The following is an 18,729-nucleotide window of genomic DNA, read 5'->3' on the forward strand; positions in this document are numbered from 1 at the left end:
CCTCAAAGGTGAGAGAAATACTTTCTGATTATGGTTCCTAAAAAAAAATTGTTTATAAGCATGGAAAATAATATTCATATTTTAATAAATGATGAAAACAAGTTGTGAGGAAGGTTAATGGAAGGAATGGAGCTTGCAATTCTAAAGCAAAGAACGAAAAGCAAACCAACAACACTACAAAAGATTCAGAAGTCCCATCAGACCAAAACCAAATGTTTTCAAAATCTGCTGAAACCTTGTGGTATAAAATAATTTCAAGTTTCAATGACAGTGTGGTTGGCAATAAACTGTAAATCATTGCACACAGAGGTTTCTAACTGGTAAGTGGCAAACACATGAAGGCTGTTTCTCCATGCTTTTGGCTTATTTGAATACAATTTTTGAAGTTACTCATAAGAAAACAAGATTTATATAATATTACTGTATTTCTCAGCCCTTTCAATCTCTTTGTTTTCCACTGGATAACTCCAGCCCAGGCTAACAGAGTGCTAGAGCCTTGAACTGATTGTGGTCCTAAATGACCTGTGAATGTCACTGCCCAGGTACTGGAGAGAGGCTCAAACAGAGGCACAGAAGAGCTGTGGTGGGAGATTGACTGCATCACCTGCCACTAGGAACATTGGAGAGGTGAGACCTGTGGTGGTGCATGCAGGGAAAGCTGTGGCTGGAGCTCACAGATCACCAGACATGGGGTGTTTCAGCTGCAGAATTGAGGCCAGAGGCAGAGTCTGCTGCTTACTGAACAAAATCAGTCACTTATTTGGGGAAAGAATGTCTGCTCACTGTCAGGTCTCCTTTTACTCTGTTGGTTTATTTTTTTCACTTTTCTCTCCTTTAGCTTCATCTTGATTGAAAAGTTAAAGAACAGGAGCTAAGCAAATGTACCTATGGGCACAAAGATGTGGGCAGTCAGATGGTTTTGTAACAGCTGCTGTATTGCTTTCTCCTTCACCTTCCAGGAATTCTTTATTCCTCAGTATTTCTACCAACAAAGTAAAAAATTAAAGCATATTCCCCCTATCTGCAGCAGTCACTGCTCCAGTGTAAGCCTCTAGTGGGGCAGAACCCTCCCAGAGATTCCTCCTGGAGACAAGAAGATGCTTGGCAAAATGTTTTTCATAATCTTCCTCTCTCTTAATCTCCTGTGACAACATTTCAGCCACAGGCAAGAAAAGACTTGTCTTCCAGCAGTGGATCCATATCTGATAGGGACAGGAATGGAGAAAGGTGAAAACACGGGGCAGTAATTACCTGCATTACACAAGCCCCTGAGGACTCTTCCATAAGGGCTCACGAAAGTCAGAGTTCCCCATCATACCTGGTGAATCAATTTTCAGACACAACCTGTACATCTACATCACCAACACTCCAATATAAATGTGTTTTGGTTGCTACCTGCTGTATGGTGCAGAACCATCTGCAGACAGGAAAACATTCAGCACTGGCAAGTCATCTGAGTGTTTAACAGCTTCTCAGAAGATTTTGAAAAAATCTGATTCAGGTTCAGCCTGCAACCAGTGATATTCCTCCTAACTCCTGACTCCAGCGGGTCAGGAGCTTCCTGCAATCTCACTGCCACATGCAATGAGTGTATGGTCAGGTGTGACTTCGAGGTACTAGTAGTCATGGGCAGGCATGGCAAATACCAGGAGCCTGAACCTTGCTTCAACCCATAGTGAACTCTATGCTCTAACAGGCTGTTCAGAAAGTGTATTTATTGTTTTGGAGTGGGAATAATTATCACAGAGAAAAAAAAAGATGACTGTGTACACTGATGCAGAATTAAATGCGGGCAAAGAGACAAGCAAGAGAGAAAGGATACTCCCCAGGAGCATTCTACTGAAGCTCTACATTAGGGGACAAAAAGAAAGTAGCCAGCTGAGATTGATGATGGAGAATGAATGTGGTTCGTATTTTATTAATAAAAGAGGTCTCCCCACAAAGGAAATTCCCAACTTGGCCTGGTGATGTAGCACTAAGTGGTAATTGATACATAAAATCACAAAACCCATAGAGCTCTGGTTACACCAGAGTAGACACTCTTTGGGGCTTATAATTACAGGGAGCTGGCAGACATTCAGATTTCATCTTTGAGTGAGAAAAGGACTTTCTGCTCTCCTGCCAACTGGGTTGACTAAGCTCAGTGCCAGGCTGGACATACCTTCCAGAGTATTTGCAAAGTAGTGTTCAGCTCTACCTCAGATTCTTTCACTCTCCAGGTTTCTGGAAATGAACAAATAAAATATTTGTAATGGCACCTGCAGCAGTGAGGCATCTTGGAGAGAAAAGCCAAGTCTTGCCTCCCGGTCAGAAGGCGGCACAGTCGAGAAAAAGCAATACCTCAGAGCTGTGTAGGAGGGAAACAGGAAAAATTTCATGATGACTGGGGAACAAACAATGTCTCAAGGACAGAAGATATTCCTGGACACAAGTTTGCTCTCTGGACCCATCCTAACGATGTGAATTAGGCACTGATGTACTAAACCATGGGGCAAACATAGTTTCTCAGACAGAAGGCAAATTGACCATGCTGTCAGGGGACATCTATATAGTCAAGACCTGTTGTTGCAAGACCTGGAAAGCCAGACCTGCCCTCTGTTGCTCTCTTCAGATTATCCCTGTACATTTTCCCTCTGATTTGTTGTATCAGCAGTATTAGGTCTGGCCTTGGAGGCCTATGCTGACTGCCAAGGTAGCAGATGATGAGCTATCTGATATTAAGTTTCTCCACATGAAATATGTAAAACCTGTGGGCAAAAGAGCAGTACCAATACTTCTTGCCCAAATTCTGCTCTCGGTTACACCAGAGGAATGTAAATGATGTCAATATGATTTACAGGAATTAAGGATAGTACATGGCTTGGGGCTTTTTTGAGAAGATACTTAGATTTTCATTGTTTCTAAAAGGACTGACCATAGACAAATCTCAAAGAAAAGTAACACTGTTGTTTGTTTTTCTTCCCTAACTTCAGTGTCAGCCCCAGCCTAACAAAGCACCCTATAATATTTGCTTAGGCACTGAATTTGTTAGCTTAACTTATTTTTACTGTTTATCCCACATTTCTGTAAAAATGTGCTAAAAAAAATAATCTGTTAATGCCAAAAGTTCTCAAATACTCTTTTTCACAGGCATAGTGTACACTAGAAGGAGCTTGCAAGTATAGCTGTGCTGGAATTTTTATATCAATAAACCCCGGAGGGGTGGTGCAACTCCTGACGGTGCACTGGTTCCAAGGATGAAATAACACATCCTGGCAACCCGAGCAGTTTTCGCCAGTAGAGCTGCAAGGCTTTTTTTTTTTTTTTCTTTTTGCTGAGACAGGATACCAACAACAACTTCTCCAGAGAAACCAAGCAGTGACTCTACGTTAGCCAGCTTCTTGGGATGCTCACCCAGCACACAGGAGACAAAGGTGTGCATCCCCGCTCTGCTCAAATCAGCTACATCAAATCTTAATCCCTCTCCTAGTGAAACATCTTCCCAGCTCTGGCCCTGCTGACTACCAAAAGATCCGACTGTCCCTCTGTGCTTGTCTGTCAGAGCTGCTCCAGAACAGTTTGATCTACTTGTGGTTAGGATGGAAGGTGGGAGACGTGGGTGTCATTCAGGCAACACAGGGTGTCAAAGAGGAGGTGTCCTGTATCTCTGGACACCTCAAGCAGCAGTGTTTTGGCTGGCCTTAGGGGCAGAGTTCTCTGGTTTTCAGCCGAAGTGCTTGCTGGGGGCTCAAGGAATCTTTCCTGACAAGGATATTGTTGTGACTGATGTGCCCCCCATGAAAAGCACAGCTTTTTAAAAGTTCATGTGTACTGACACAAGCACATTCACGTTGTGCTTTACTGAAGAACTTCTGATCGACTCTTGTTGTGAGCTCAGGAAAGGCCAAATGACCTAAGGGTTATAAGGTGCCGGTTACAGATACTGTTTCACATTCTTTCTTAGAAAAATAGTTAGGAAACTACTGGATTTTCTTTCCCTACTTTTTTTCTGTATCTCTTCCAATGCAAAATACTTTGCTCTTCCAGTGGAAACCAATCATTTACTAAATATTTAGTGTAATTCCTATCTCTGTCTCTCACATAGACCAGTGTTTACACTTCAAAAGCAAGAATTTTTTTCTCGTGCCATAGTCACTCCATAGAAATAAATATAAGCTGCAGAACCTGCACAAATCTCTGCTGAGACACAAAAGTTTAAACACCTTATGGATTAATGTTTATGGAGCCTGTCAGAGATTTAAAACCACAAAGAGAAAGAAAGGTTTTCTTCAGCTCTAAGAAATGAACTTTTTGTCTAACGTCAGCCCTACACTGAAAAAACCTTGGTAGGTTGTTTGTCTAAGCAGACAGGTCCTTATTAAATTGTTCATGATGTCTTTCCACTTAATTCTTGCTATAAATTTGCCTCTTTGCCACACTCTTTACACTTTAGCTCAGCGTGCCCCAGAGACTTGCAGACCCAGCAGCTTACCACTAACTCAGCCTAAGGAGAAATGCTAGCAACAAAGACCAGCCTGCCAAAACGCATAAAACTTGCTACTTTTTGCCTCACTTTTAAACAAAAAAATAATATTGTCTTTTCTCTAAAGTGGTAAAGCAACACACGCCCAAATGAGTTCTTGACATTACTCTACAGGATTTTTTAAGGGTTTCGAAGAAACCTTGGCACTTACCAACACGTTCTCCAAAATGTATGGTTGTTAATTAGTTTAGGAGTCAGCATAAGGAAAAACAAACTGATGGCAGGAGGTGCAACTAGTGGCTTTTGGTAAGGCAATGGGAAGTCTGTGAAAATCACAGCTTCTGAAATAGTGAATAAAGCCTGAAGGAAAGAATTGATTAAGAGATGAGAGGTAGTCATGTCCATTGCCATGTTAACCTACTGTTTTGCTGGCACCATGACTATGAGAATGTACCTGCACTTACCAGCTGGGCAAAAACAGTTAATGAAAATCAAAACCATGAAGAGAAACGGGCATTTTCCCAACATGTGGTGCTTTTTTTTCTTTCTTTAAGGTTTAACTGAGCTTCTTGCATTATTTGTCAATTTTTTACTCTTTCTGAAGGGAGTTTAGTAAGAAAAGATGACTATCAATAGACTAAAGGCCATTTCTACCCATTGCAAAGTAGAATTTGGCTAGGTCAAGCATAGAAATTTTTGGACAGCTTGCTGTTAATACCACTTTTCCACTAGAAATGCCTGCTCCTCTGCATACCCTTAGGAACACTCAAAAACTGACTGCGGAAATCTGCTGCAGATTCGCACCTTCCCTAAGACCAGTTGGGTAGCCCTTCCGGCTTTCCACCAATTGTGAGGTCCTTTGCACCCTCTCGTTTATATTTCCAGTATTTCACCTCTGCAGATGGGACTGTTGTTCGTAGTCATGAGTTATGTTTTCCCACCTAGAACAGAAGAGTGTTCTGGCTTTCCTTGGACAGTCATTGAGAGCAGAAAGGAGAAAATGCACTTTTCTTCCCTGTTTGCCCATTATAAGGAGGGGTAGGAGGGAAGGGAAGGGGTAAGGAACAACTAGGCTATGCCTGTTTGCTTTCTACTTCCTCATTTCTTAGAAGGTATTAATGTCATTGCAAGGTGCCACAGTAACAGCCCTAGAGATGGAAGCCTTCTCTTTATGTAGGAGGCAGGAATGGTGTGGGAAGGGACAAGGATGGCTGCCCTGCGTGCTCAGGCAGCTTCGCCTCCATCCTGTCCTGGGTTGATCTCTGCCAGTGGTGATGGTGTGCCTCTGGCCTGTTTAGGCCTTTGCATCTGGGCTGAGATTGCTCGGTGTGGTGAAGGCTTCACAAACACCTCGTACCCACAGATGGCTGGCTTGGGACCACGGAGATCTCTTTACATAGGGCTGAGGAAGAGGAATGAGAATGTAATGGGTTTTGGGTTACAACAGGCTTACAAATCTGAAATAGCAAGCTGGTACACAATACAAATATCAATACTAGGGACTGGAAATAAAAAAATATTCATGAAATTTTGCCTAGTTTTTTATTCCACATTTAGGACTGCATGAAATTTCCACTGGTAAAATACCACACTTTTCCTGTGAAAACATTTCTATTTAACCTCTCAGGATTAGGCGAATAGGACCTCTTCCTATTCTTTCGAGAAGCAGTGCATATGGGATGCTGAAGTAGCACATCTCCGAGCGTTGCTCAGGATCTTTCCAGTAACAAGACATCCTACATTTTTCACATTAAAACTGCTTACTCCTTCTTTTATTTGTGTATATAAAAAACTGCCTCCAAAAGATGATAAGCCATATAGCAAACAGGTAGTGATAGCAAAATAAGTTTGTCTAAGGAAAGGGAATAATAATAATATGAGATAAATACATACTACTTCTGTACCCAATGATTTAGAAGCTATTTTATGACTTAGACCTTCTGGTATTATTTTGTGTTCTTATTTTCTACTGCATCTTACGTCATCTATGTCAGCTACTCCCCTGGCTCTCAGAAAAGCATTTTACAGCCAGTATTTCACTTCATGTAATAGCTCTTCACCTGTATGATTGTCATGGTTGGTGCAAATCTAGATGAAATGTAGGGGATGAATTTACCCCTCCCCATACAGAGCTCCTCCAGCTGACATTCTCCACACTATGGTTTGTTTCCAAGAATCCTGAAGAATTTCTGCTCCAAGAATCATGCAGAATCTCATGATTGCTTCCAGACAATCAAGTAGCAGACTAGGTTTGTCAGCAACATTTCCAAAAGGCTATTTTTTTCTCTTTATCCTTCTTGCCTCTGCTGGTGTTCACATCCTTCTTGCCAACCCAGGTGCTCCTTTAACTCAGCAGCCAGATGGTTTTTCAGGGTTTGGTCCTGATCCCAAGCATACTATCCCAGATCACTGCACCTCTGGCCACAGAGCTGTGGTGATCCAGGAGGGCGATTTAATGCATGGTGAGTAAGTGAGGCATCAGCAAAGCCTTTCTCTACATTGCAACAAGCAGCCTTCTGAGAAGTCTAAAGAGTGTGCTGGCATTGGTTGGTGGGCATGGCATAGAAGAACTGTGTCTCTGGCAGGTGGGAAAGGTACCAGCACTGTTCTCATCACACAAGATGCAGACGGGTTTTTTTGCTGTTGTTGTTGCCCTGAAGAGGTTCAAGGCCTCTTCCTCATACTGACTGCTCACTAAGGTGTGATAAAACTCCACAAAGTAAGCTCTAATAATGAAAAATGCAGCATGCTGAAACTAGAAAGTCTAACTGAAGGATGATGCTTTTCAAAGCTGTCTGTTTCCCCAAGGACAAAGTAACACACACTAGTTTGTTCCTTCGCAGTTTTGACTTCTACAGTCTATCTCCTCTCTAAAAGGTTGGTTTGCTAACTTTATTTTTAATGATCAAATAGTCTGTGGGCCTTGGTGTTTTGGGACGAGGGTTTGACTCACCTGTGTAGGTCTCAAAAAACCAGATCTCAGCCCCTGATTCCCATAAACATTTAAAAATTTCACTCCAAGATCCTCGTGACACAGAACACAGCTCAGTCATCAGCTGCTTGCTCATAGCTGTGTTAAACTTTACGAGGTTTGCAAAGACCATTTTCTACTTAAAAAAATTAATTAAGTTATTGAGCGATTTCTAACTTTTTTAAGAAGTCCCACGAACTCCTACTTATCTCTTGGAGTCCATCTTCCCTACTCCTCACAGCAAACACAAAGTAAGACAGCAGAGGATTTTATTATTCCTTTAAACTAAACATATGGTATATGTGGGATATCACCCATATCAAGTATGAAAACCCATGAATACAGCTTGATGATACCACAAGTACAGTAGGGCTGGAGTTACTCAGATTTCTATTTGTGAGCTTTTAATTCAGGTTCATTTTGAAGACATGGGACACTTGTCATTGATGTCAGTTGGGTTTGATATAGTATCTTTGTTTAAAGGAAGCTAAGTAATAATGCTTTACAAGTAAAAAAAATTAATTACTACTATTTTGTTATTATTTACTACATGTGCAGTCTCTGTCACTGACTGGGATTTCATGGTGCTCAATAACGTAGAAAACTAGAAGAGAAAGGTAGATCCTAGATACAACATAGAAATAACTGTTCTGTACTTGTTTGCATGTTCGTAAGCGCCTGTGTATTCTCTAAGCATTGCAACAACTGCTTGCTTGAGTTTTAATATAATTTCCCATTATTTTTCCAAACTTTAAAAATTAATCAAGTGTTTGGTACACCTCAAGTGAAATGACAGAATGCATTTGCTTCTTGAGAAGTAGCAAACTTGAAAAGCAGGTGAGAGCAGAGAATCTGCTTGGTAATTCTTTGAAGGAGGGTACCAGAAATTCATAAGAGAAAAAGAATCTCTGTCTAGGAATCGCATTATCCTCTACCAAACAACACCTGATCCTGCTATGAAAAGCAGACTCCTGAATGCTTACATACCCCCACTAAGTAACTTGGCTTGGATTTAGCAGTCCATCCCTGTTTTTACAGTACTATATTGAAACATAAAAGGATATACTTTCTGTAGTCTTAACAGTCAAGAGACTGATAAGTCTTCCTTTCTCACAGTTAGAGTTTCCAAGATTCTTAATGGAACAATCCTGTTGAATTTAATGCAGGATGGTCAACCATCCACAGGATTCTAAAGCAGCCTGCACAGTTTTACAACAGAAAGATGATTTTTGCTTTTTCTGACACAATTAAAAACAAGAAAAGAAAGCATTCATACTCTAGTAAATTCTGCTGAATATTTCCCGTGTGTTTGGATCCACTGCTGTTAAATTATATAGGATTGCTTCATGAGACTCCCTCATCTAAGGAATGAATTGCTTTCCTCAGCAACTCTAGAAAGACTCATGTGAAGAGATGAATATGTTGACCTCATTACAAGAGTAGAAGTGTAGGACCTCAGGAAACTTTTGCACAAGGCATAATGTAGCACAGATCAAGTCTGGACATGGTCCTGGTGTGAGCTGGCAGGTGGGTCATAACTGACCCCAGTGCATGACTCAGAATGTGTCTCCCATTTTCCTCTAAAAATACCTACTTTAGGCTGAATTATCTTCTGGGATGGGGGGCAAAGAAAAGAAAGAACAAATTTTAAGTGGCATTTTCAAGTTCCTTTTAAAAAAAAAAAGCCAGGAAAATTAGAGTACAGAAAATAATAGTTATTTTAAAACCATAATGCCAACAGTTTCTGGACTCTAGGCTTGCCTTTTTGCAGAATTTTGGCCTTTTGGCTATTGATAACTCTGTGGAAGTCCACCCAAATTCAAGTAAGTAATAAGCCCTCAAAAACCTGCAGCTTGTTTTTATTAGATATATTTCTTATCAATTCTGAGCATGGATTTTTTCCTACAATGTCAAATCCAAACTGCTGTGTCATTAAGAAGGTCCTGATAGATAAACCAAGTTGACCATGAATTGCATTTGCCCAGCTGCATGCCAGCAGTGCACAGGAGGACACTGAGCTGAAGGCAAAGGGACCGAGGGGCCAGCAAGCTACTAAGATCATGGCAGAAGGGAGAGTGGGCACAGGCTTCTGATGAGGGGGACCAGACCTGAACTGGGAAAACAAACTGGGATGGACTGGAGGAGGTGAAACAGGACTGGAAAGATGATTCTAGGGAGCTGAGACTGACTGCATTGACAAGGCAATGGTAATGAGAGACTTGATGGGGGAAACAGCATTCTCTACATATGGTGAATAACTTTGAGGTAGGAAAGAGGCTAGTCATAGTAACAAGAAAAAAAGCTCTTTCTGCCTCTGACAGAGATGTGAACATTGCCAAATTTCACCCAGCTGAGAGAAAAGGGCTGTGAAGAACCAGGCTAGCAAAATATACTACACTGCCTACTACAGCAACTGGCAATCTGCTATCTCTGTGTGAGATGCTGCTAGTTTGAGGTCTGGTGCACTGAAGGGCCCCAAACATGTTCTGACATGGGCAGTACCATATTATAGCTTTATTTTCTTTTTCACATTTAAAAAGTCCTGAAGATATTGCAGGCCATGCACACAGAGATGTGTGTGAATACTTCTTTGATAATTGCATCATAAAGAACAAAACCTTTTGAAAAGGGGGTTTTTCAAATTCTTGTGAGTGTGGACACTCATTGAGACCTAGAGGTGCTGCAACTACTTTGTCGGCTGCATGCACTGAACTTTGTAGAACCTGGAAAAGTCAGCAGTAGGTAGGTCAGTAGGTCAGCAGTAGGTCAGTCTCAAGTAGGGCACTCAACTCTGGCTGTAATCAATACTTCTCTTCACCTTGGTTCACCATGCATGCAGCTAGTTCTCCAGAGAGCATGCTCTGTCCTAAGTCCTGGTTGAGCCACATGTGACCATCAGAATCACAGAATATGCTGAGTTGAAAGGGACCCACAAGGATCATAAAGTCCAAGGATCATCAACTCCTGGCCCTGCACAGGACCATTTCCAAGCCTACACGGATGTCAGATCTGAATGCTTGAGGAAATTGCCACTTGTGTGCTGAGAGCATGCCACTTTGCAGCCTCCCCTAAAGCCCTTTCGTGCCAGGGTCCTCTCCCGCAAAGACGCATACACGGAGAATAAAGCAAGCCCTGATAGCTTCAGCGTCTCTGGTAGTAGAGACTACTTAACCGTGGGGATCTCTGCAGGCTGGCAGTGAGCCGCGGTTCCCTGGGGAGGAGCGGGGGACTCCAGCGACAGAATTGCAGTTAAAAGGTTTCTTTCGGGCAGCCGGGGAGAGGAGATCCTTCACCGTAAGGAAATACTAACATACCGCTATTTGGCTCCTAAGAGAAGAGCAAAAGGAGCGCAGAACTGTGGGATGGAAGGTTTCTCCTGACACCGACCGCACGCGTCGCGGCAGCCCCGCAGCCACCGGCATCTGACCAGGGTACCCCCGGGCCAGCAATGCGCGCTCCCCGCCGTGCCGGAGCGCCTGGCTCAACCCCCAGCGCTGTCCGGCTGCCCCACGGGGGAGCTGCTGCCTGACTTTTGCCCCGGCCAGAAACTTGGATGCCGTGGCCCTGGCTCCCGCCCCGAGCGGTGCCCGGCGGGCGGCGAGGCGGGGCCAGGGCAGGGGCGCTCCGGGAGGAGCTCAGGGCTCACCAGGGCGGGGGTCGGGACCACCAGGGGCTGCCGGTATTTGTACATGTTGATTTAGCGTGAGGGGGTGTGGGGGGAATGAACCCTGCAGGGAAAGCAAGCGGCGTCCCCCCGGCAGCATCGGGGAGGGTTAATCAGCGAGGATCTGTGGGTCTGGGAGGAGAAAGGGGAGGCCGGGTTGGGGAGGGGGCAGGATAAGAGGAAAAGGGGCAGAGCGGCTCAATGAGGTCCACACCGTCAGCCTTCTTAGTCGCGGCAGTGCCTTCACGGGTGCTCCCGGTGTTGGTAGTGGGTCCTTCCTTCCCGTCCCAATCGTTTCCTCCCGCTTCCCCTGCCACAGAGGAGTCGGGGCTGGAAGGGAAAGAAACAGACCCCCAGGGCTAGACAGCTGCCCACCCGAGGCGGAGGCAGGCGCGGCGCCCCAGGGGAGGCGGCGGCGTCCGGCACATTCCCCGGCAGTGGGAGGGCGCCGGGAGAGGAGAGGCTGGGGAGCATCTCCGAACCGGGGCTGACTCCCGAGGAGCGAGGGAGGGACACAGAGAGCGGGAGAAACCGCCGCCTCTCAGTTATACACCCGTCCCCAAATTTTAAGGACTAGGACGGGGAAAAAGAAAACTGAGGACCTGAGCTGGGACTTCCCAGCCGGAGCGATTGAAAAGGAGCCAAAGCAGGCATCGGGGGTGGGGGGGGGGGCAGTGACATCCCAAGGAGAGTCCCCCTGCTTCGCTCCCCGCAGTCGCTGCGTGCCCGCCGCCGCCTCAGGATGTGGGTGCCGCTGCTGCTGCTGCTGCTGCCGGAGCTGCTCCCCGCCGTGCCGGCACAGAAGCTCTCCGCCCTCACGGTAAGGTCGCCCCGCCGCTGGGCTCTGGGCGCCGAGCGCCCGCCGGGTCGGTGTCCGGGGCTCACCTGAGCGGGCTGATGCGCCCGCCCGGGCAGCGAGGGGGCAACCCGCGGCTGCCGGGCCGGGGGTTGAGCCCCGCTTCGGGCGGGGGACGGAGCCCATCCCGGGCGGGAGTTCCGCCGCGGCTTGTCCGGCAGCGTGGGGAGCAGCCGGCACCGCCGCCCCGCCGGGCGCTGCCAGGGGAGAACTGCCAGCGGCAGCCAAATGGAAGTTTAGTGTGGGTCCCCGCAGTGCTTCGGTGAGGCGTTAATGTCCGTATTAATGCTTTTGTTTTCCCGAAGAGGAATAATGCTGAAGTGAGGTCTGCTTTTGGACCGTCTTGGTTTGACGGATTTTACTTTATTTTTAATTATAAAGCGACGTGAAACAAGCCTCTCTGGCTATTCCGGGCTCCACGATGCTAAGCACGGAACTCTGTGTGGAGATGGGTGAGCCAATTCATTAGGCTTGCTAAATAAACCATAACCACTTTTCTAGCCAAGACCTGAGGTTTGCAGCTAATAGCTCAGTTCAATCTTCTTGTAGAGTTTGCAGTGTTTGCAAAGCTATAATTAATGCAATCTGTAGAAATAAAAACATTTTCCTTAAATGTGTTTTTAAACAAGTGCTTGAGTAAACATAACGGGCAGCAAGTACCTCTTTCAAGCTGTTTTTAAGTGTTTTGGTGAAGGCTGTGCCCTTAGAGTGTATTATGCCAAAGTTACAGGCAGCTGCAAAGTGAAATAGACCCTATTTTTGTCTCAGTCTTTCAGAAAATTTCTGTAAATACTTAGAGTTAGGATTTTATTTTTTTTCCTTTTCTTTTCCTTTTCTTTTTGAATAAGGTGCTATAGGGACAGCTCAAGGAGAGATGGCAATGAGGGATAGCTGAGCTGTTCATACCTGAAATTCTTCAGAAGAAGTTTTGCCTCTTTGTCTAGTTTTTTTCCTCCTAAATGATTTGTAGATTAGAAGCTGCTAACTGAAAACCTTAAAGTAATGAGTTTACTTCATGAATTTTATTGTGTATAACATTTGAAAGAGTGGGATAGGTAAAGTCAATTGATGTTCCTGCTTTATTTTTTAAGACCCTAATATGAAGCACCCTAAGACTGTCAGGTAATATATACTATTCTAGTTAACAGATTAACATTGCAATTTACTTTCAAGTTTGCTTTCACAAATATATAAACAGAATTTACAAGACAGTACGTGTTATATTCTCTTTTCTGTACATAAAAGGAGTTTTAAATAACAGCATGGAAGTAAACTGAAAATACTACCAAAACTTAGTTTGTCCAAATGTAAAATAAGAATGATTGGCATTGTTGTATCATCTTTAGATGATACATAACCCAAATGTTGTCAGTCTTTTAACATATGTATATAAATCAGTGCTGAATTAACTGTCATTCAGTGAGGGGTCGTCTGCCTTACAAAAGGAAACAAAAATCTGGTCAAGGGCACTTTGGCAAACTCTTTAAAAATTAAATGTCATAGATTCATGAGGATATATTTGACTTCACTGTTATCTGAGTGATATCTGAAGTCCCTCTCTTCCTTCTTTCACCCATCCAGAGTGTACAATATTAATTTCTGTACCTTATGGTAGTGTACATCTTTATGAACCATGACCAGAAAAGTCAATCCTGTTGAAATCCCCACCCTCTGCTACCAAAAAGGTAATGGTTTTGAAGACTTTAAGCATTCAGACTGAATTTAACTTGGACATTTCAGTAGGAATAGCTAACCTTGTCAGTAGAGGACCGTAGGTAGTGAGCCCATGCTAGTTTTTCTGTTGCCTATGCTCTTCTTACAGAAATGGCTCACCCATACAAATACTAGACTACATTAGAAATCCTTCCATAAAACAAGTAATGAACAGGCAGACACTCATAGGAAGAAAACAACACACATACACACAAATGCACATATACATTCTACATCTTCCCACAAGACTACACTTTGAATGAGGCAGGTTTATTTCTACTATTTCTGTCCTTACCTATTTAAACAACAACAAAAAAGCAGTGCTATTACAGCCACAAATACCCTTGAATAATTCTTTACTCCTGTAGCCATTTTGCTTATAGCTCACAGACTGTATAACCCCTGTCTCCGTGTACCTTTCTCAAATATTCATGGATATGTGCTTCATAATTACAAGGAACAACAAACCCAGGCTGTGTGGAAAGACCAAGAAAATATATGCTGTTTTTTCACCTGCTGTGCCAGTGTGTGATGACTGAGAATGGCCATTCTTTTCTACACAAGAGGTGAAGATTTTATTTTTATTTGTGGTGTGAAGAATAACAAATAAAGGCTGATATTTTCATAAATAACCAGAGGCCATGGGAACAGACCGTACTTCACTGTGGACCTGACTTTCATAAAAACTACGGGATGATTACAGAGGGGGAGTGCTCATTCCTAATGATAGCACACTGTCACGGGTGTACTAATCTTTCCTGGTGGTGGCAATATCAAAGGCACAGTCTCCTTTACTGCAGTGGAAAATCTGACATTAGATGAACCTTAGCAGTGACATGATAATAAAATTAAAGTTCCCTCTAGCAAAAGCAACTTTAAAGTGAACATCATTTTCCAAAAGGTAAATACATGGATGAGACGTTTTTTTTCCTTGCCCGGGTGTTGAACAGCTCTGGGCTCTAAGCAACAAACTGCATGATGGTTTGGGAGGGAGGGAGGGTATCAGTCTTTGTGTTTTTATGTTCTTCATCTGTCTAAACATATCTCTGGCCTGTTTTATCTTTATGTCCTCGCTAGCTCCAGAAGAAGATCAAGTATTACTTTCAGAGAAGACTTTCAGTAGTTTGAAGAGCTGTATCTCCATTTAATTAGGAATAATATTTTTGCATTTTTCTTGGGCAGAAATGGCGCAACAACCACCCATATCTGTAGTCCAGGTGAATATGTAATTTTCAGATGTTGGAAGCTTTACAAAAGTCCAATAGCAAGAAATTACAGAGTTTTCACAAAAATAACAGCTTTGAGAGATTTCTGATTGCCATCTTATCAATGCAGTCTTATTTGACTGCAGGTTTGCAAGGAAAGATGAGCATATGGCTTCCTACAGCCTTGATAATAGCCATCAGGACAATTTCTTGCAGGCAGATGCATCAGAGTAGTCAGCAGGTAGTTGAAATGCACCAGCAGTCGAGAGTCTGGTACCCTGGTCTTTATGGCTATATTTAAAGTAAATGTGAGTGTTGTAACCTGTCCATCTCTGCTGAAACTGTGGACCCAGCCAGAACTCATCTGACTCCCTGTCTGTGTGCGAAGGTAGAGAAGGAACATGAGAGATGGGCAGATGCACATCTGAATCTTTACTGAAGAGCCATGATATGCACAAGAGTCTAAGAGTTTCAGAGTTTCTGTGTGTTCATTAGGTTTGAGATAGGCCACAACTACTTGGAATTTGTACCAATCTTGGCCTCTTGTCATCAAAAGTTACTTTGCTGAAGCTGTTTCTGGACTCTCATCTCCTGAGTAGGACCATATTGCAATAATAGACAAAATGAAGGGAAACATAATATTCCTGTTTTGAATTTCTAACTGAACCATAGGGATGCATGTGAGAGGAGAGCATTATTTAGTGTTATATTTATTGTTATTTCAAATGAACAAATATTGGCAACAGAACAATGGCTTTCATTCTGGAAAGGTAGGCTGGGAGCTGTCTCATAAGAAACTATGAGATCTGGAGGGACTGTAACCAATTTGGCTGCTCCTGTTTTTTTCTCCCCTTGTGTCAAATACAAATCTTATGTTCCAGAAACTATCTCAAGTAGCCTTGCCCTTTTACCTTGTTTATGGAAAGCCAGGTAACACTTTGCAATTCTTGTAACACATTGTAGGAACATTTTTGCAATACTGTATTTTTATTCTGCTCTGTGAGATGCACCCATTCTTTCTGGATGTATGAAACTAATGAGAGCTGAGCCTTGTTGACATATTGTATTAGGACAATGGGCATATCAAGGATATAGGTACTTTTGTTTTGAAACACAGTGCTTTGAAGAAAGCTCATTTTGTTCCTTCAGTAAGTATGTTTATGATCACTGCACTTACCAACACACTGACTTTGGCATTGTTAATACTGCATTTTTGAAACCATCAACTTAGCTTTTATCTCAGTTGCAGTGTTGTGTGTGTGGATGTACTTTTATAAACAATAGGACACAAGTGTTTCTTATTTTAAAATCTTGATGACTTATAATATACCACAAACTATTTATTCTTTCAAAGCCTTGCTGAACCATGTGTTTCCCTCAACACAATCAATAGATCTTAAAAAGGAAAAAAGTTTGCTTGAAATCACCTCTTGAAATGAACACCTCTGCCTGTTAATAGCTCCTTTCATCGAAATCTGAATATTTCTGGGAACAATTGTTTTCTTTTTCTCCCTTGGCACATGCTTATGAGTATTCAATAGCATTTAATGCACTGGATAGCTTCCACAACACTCATCAATATAAGATGGACCACTAAGGTAGTTCAGTAAAGGGATCACGGCTTTCCAAGTTAAGGACCCCTTTGGATGGCGTCTGCAAACCAAAACATTTGGAAAAGTTATTCTAATTGTGACTGAAAAACCAAGACCATAAATAAAACCGTAAATGGCTCCAGATCCCAACAACATTGTTACTGCGAACGGGCATTGGTACAACCAAGGATACATCAGCTCTGAAAATAAAACACTTTCAACAATGCTTCCTTGCAATAAACTCTCAAGACATTTCTCACTAAAGAAACAAACCCAAAACCTGTGGGAGTTGTTATTGAAAAAGTCAGCAAACTTTTGATCAGGGGACAGAAGTAATTTTTGTGCATGCAGCCAACATAAGCTGCATCTTATAATGTAGGAGACATTAATGGAGATGGCAAGTTGACTGCACACTCGTAAGATTTTAAAACCAGAAGTGGAGAGTAGAAATAAATGTGAGTGGGGAGGGAAGAGCAGGACAGAAGAAACAAAATGAAGTAGATCATGCATATTGTGGCCAGTTTTGATGCTTTCATCCATTCCCTATTACCTACTGAATACCTCGAGGAACATCTGTGTGTATTCATTCCTTGACAGCTGGCAAACCTCAGGGTTTGGTTCATTTTGAGAAGCCTCCAAAGGTTCAGCTGCTATCCAAAACCTATCTGAACCCTGTTGGTTTGGAAATTGAGCTACGGATCTTTTCGAGATCTGGCTTGCTCAGGACTTTGCTCATGTTTCCATTTCTTCAGCCAGACCAGCTTCACCACAGGCACAGCCATTTTCATGGTATTTTGGTACTTCCATTTCCTGTCAGGCCTGAGACCAGGAAGTGCAGAGGCGCCTGAAAATTAAAAACTGAGTAAGAAAGAGTTGGAATCAAAGACCTATTTTTGAACAGCAAATGAAGGTCTGAGTTTGGTTCAGGAGTCACATTTTTTATCTGAACAAATTCCCATGTTCTTGGACAATTTGCAGAGTGAATGGAGGCTACCCTTGCAAAAGACTCAGGGATTTCCAAACATTTTGTGTTTTCTTTAGAATCAAAATTCAACTGTGTCTTAATTTTCTGGTTGATTCAATATTTTTATGTGAGGCAGATTTTTAAGGAGTTGACATAATAGATTCACGATAAAAGCCATTTCACAATGAAAATTTAGAATGCCTTCTTCAGAATTTATGAAGTCAAAATAGCTTTTGACTGTGTGAATACTGCCCTGGTGATGCCAATCATTTTGGTTTCAATGGCCCTCTGTAGTCTCATGGGATATGCTTCTGTTGACATTTCTTTATCCACTTCTGGTTATTAATTGCTAATCACCACCTTAATATTATCTACAGTGAGAGATAAAACACTTTCCAGTGCAACGTTGGAGGTGAGCCTGAAAAGAAGAAATGCTTCAGGAAAAATTTACACTTTGCAATATGCTAATGTTACACAGAATAGTTTATGACAAAAGAGAAGGAGGGATAGCTTAAGATGTAGTAAGGTATTGCCATAAGCAAATAAACTAAGCAGAGAAGAGAACAAATACACAAATACCTGCATTTTTTCCTTCACTTTTTCAGTCTTTGTCTAGCTACCCCATGTACAGAGCAAATTGGTCTGAATTACAGCTGTTGCTGTAGTGGTGGTGTTCATGGAACATGATGACACAAATTTTGGTTATGGGGAGGTGAAAGCCACCCAAAAGCATATGGACTGTTTTTTATATCAGTGTGGTAATGTTCATTATCACAGGGTTTCTTAATATGACTTTATCAAATTATCAGTGGTCACCAAGCAGCAAAGTTAATGTAGTGTCACTTATTACCATAGAACCCGTGAAGTCGCTTGTGTGTCAGTGTCCCAAATGGAAGTTTTAGCCAGTCCTTGCAGAAGAAATCACTTTGATGAGTTAGTAACTGCCCTTCAGTGATTTTTTTTCCCCTGTCTAATTTATTACCTTTTAAAAATGACCACTAAGTGTTTCATCAGCTGTTGAAAATCCAGGCTAATAGAGAATGCAACCTAGAATTCTTGTTGGGACGGAAAGACAAACCATTTCCTGAAGGCAATCCTTTCCAGCACTCTCCCTGGCTTGCTCAGTGTGCTGCTAGAAAACTCACTCAAGAATGTTTACCTCATACTTATCCAAAACATTTTTTTTTCTTCTTTTACTTTAGGCTGCTGCTTCTGTCATCTTCTGAGTCACTGAGCAAAGATCTTCTTTTCTTTTGTGTTACCTTAAATTTATTCTGAGGATGTAGTAATGTATTTTTCTGT

The 18,729-nt window shown here is 42.6% G+C and overlaps 1 protein-coding gene across 2 annotated transcripts in view; it reads left to right on the forward strand.

Annotated features, from left to right (window-relative positions):
* Positions 1-11,372: 11,372 nt before the first annotated feature.
* SMOC2 (SPARC related modular calcium binding 2) overlaps positions 11,373-18,729 on the forward strand; it is a 138,883-nt gene continuing 131,526 nt past the window's right edge. For both annotated transcript variants that reach the window (XM_039379561.1, XM_039379562.1), the window contains exon 1: positions 11,373-11,917. In XM_039379561.1, coding sequence (XP_039235495.1) covers positions 11,840-11,917 — 78 coding nt within the window. In that variant the 5' untranslated portion in view covers positions 11,373-11,839. The remainder of the gene's footprint in view (positions 11,918-18,729) is intronic.

This window comes from Pipra filicauda, unplaced genomic scaffold, assembly GCF_003945595.2.
Source record: "Pipra filicauda isolate LSUMZ 115617 unplaced genomic scaffold, ASM394559v2 scaffold16_size7369187_pilon, whole genome shotgun sequence".
NCBI lineage: Eukaryota > Metazoa > Chordata > Aves > Passeriformes > Pipridae > Pipra > Pipra filicauda.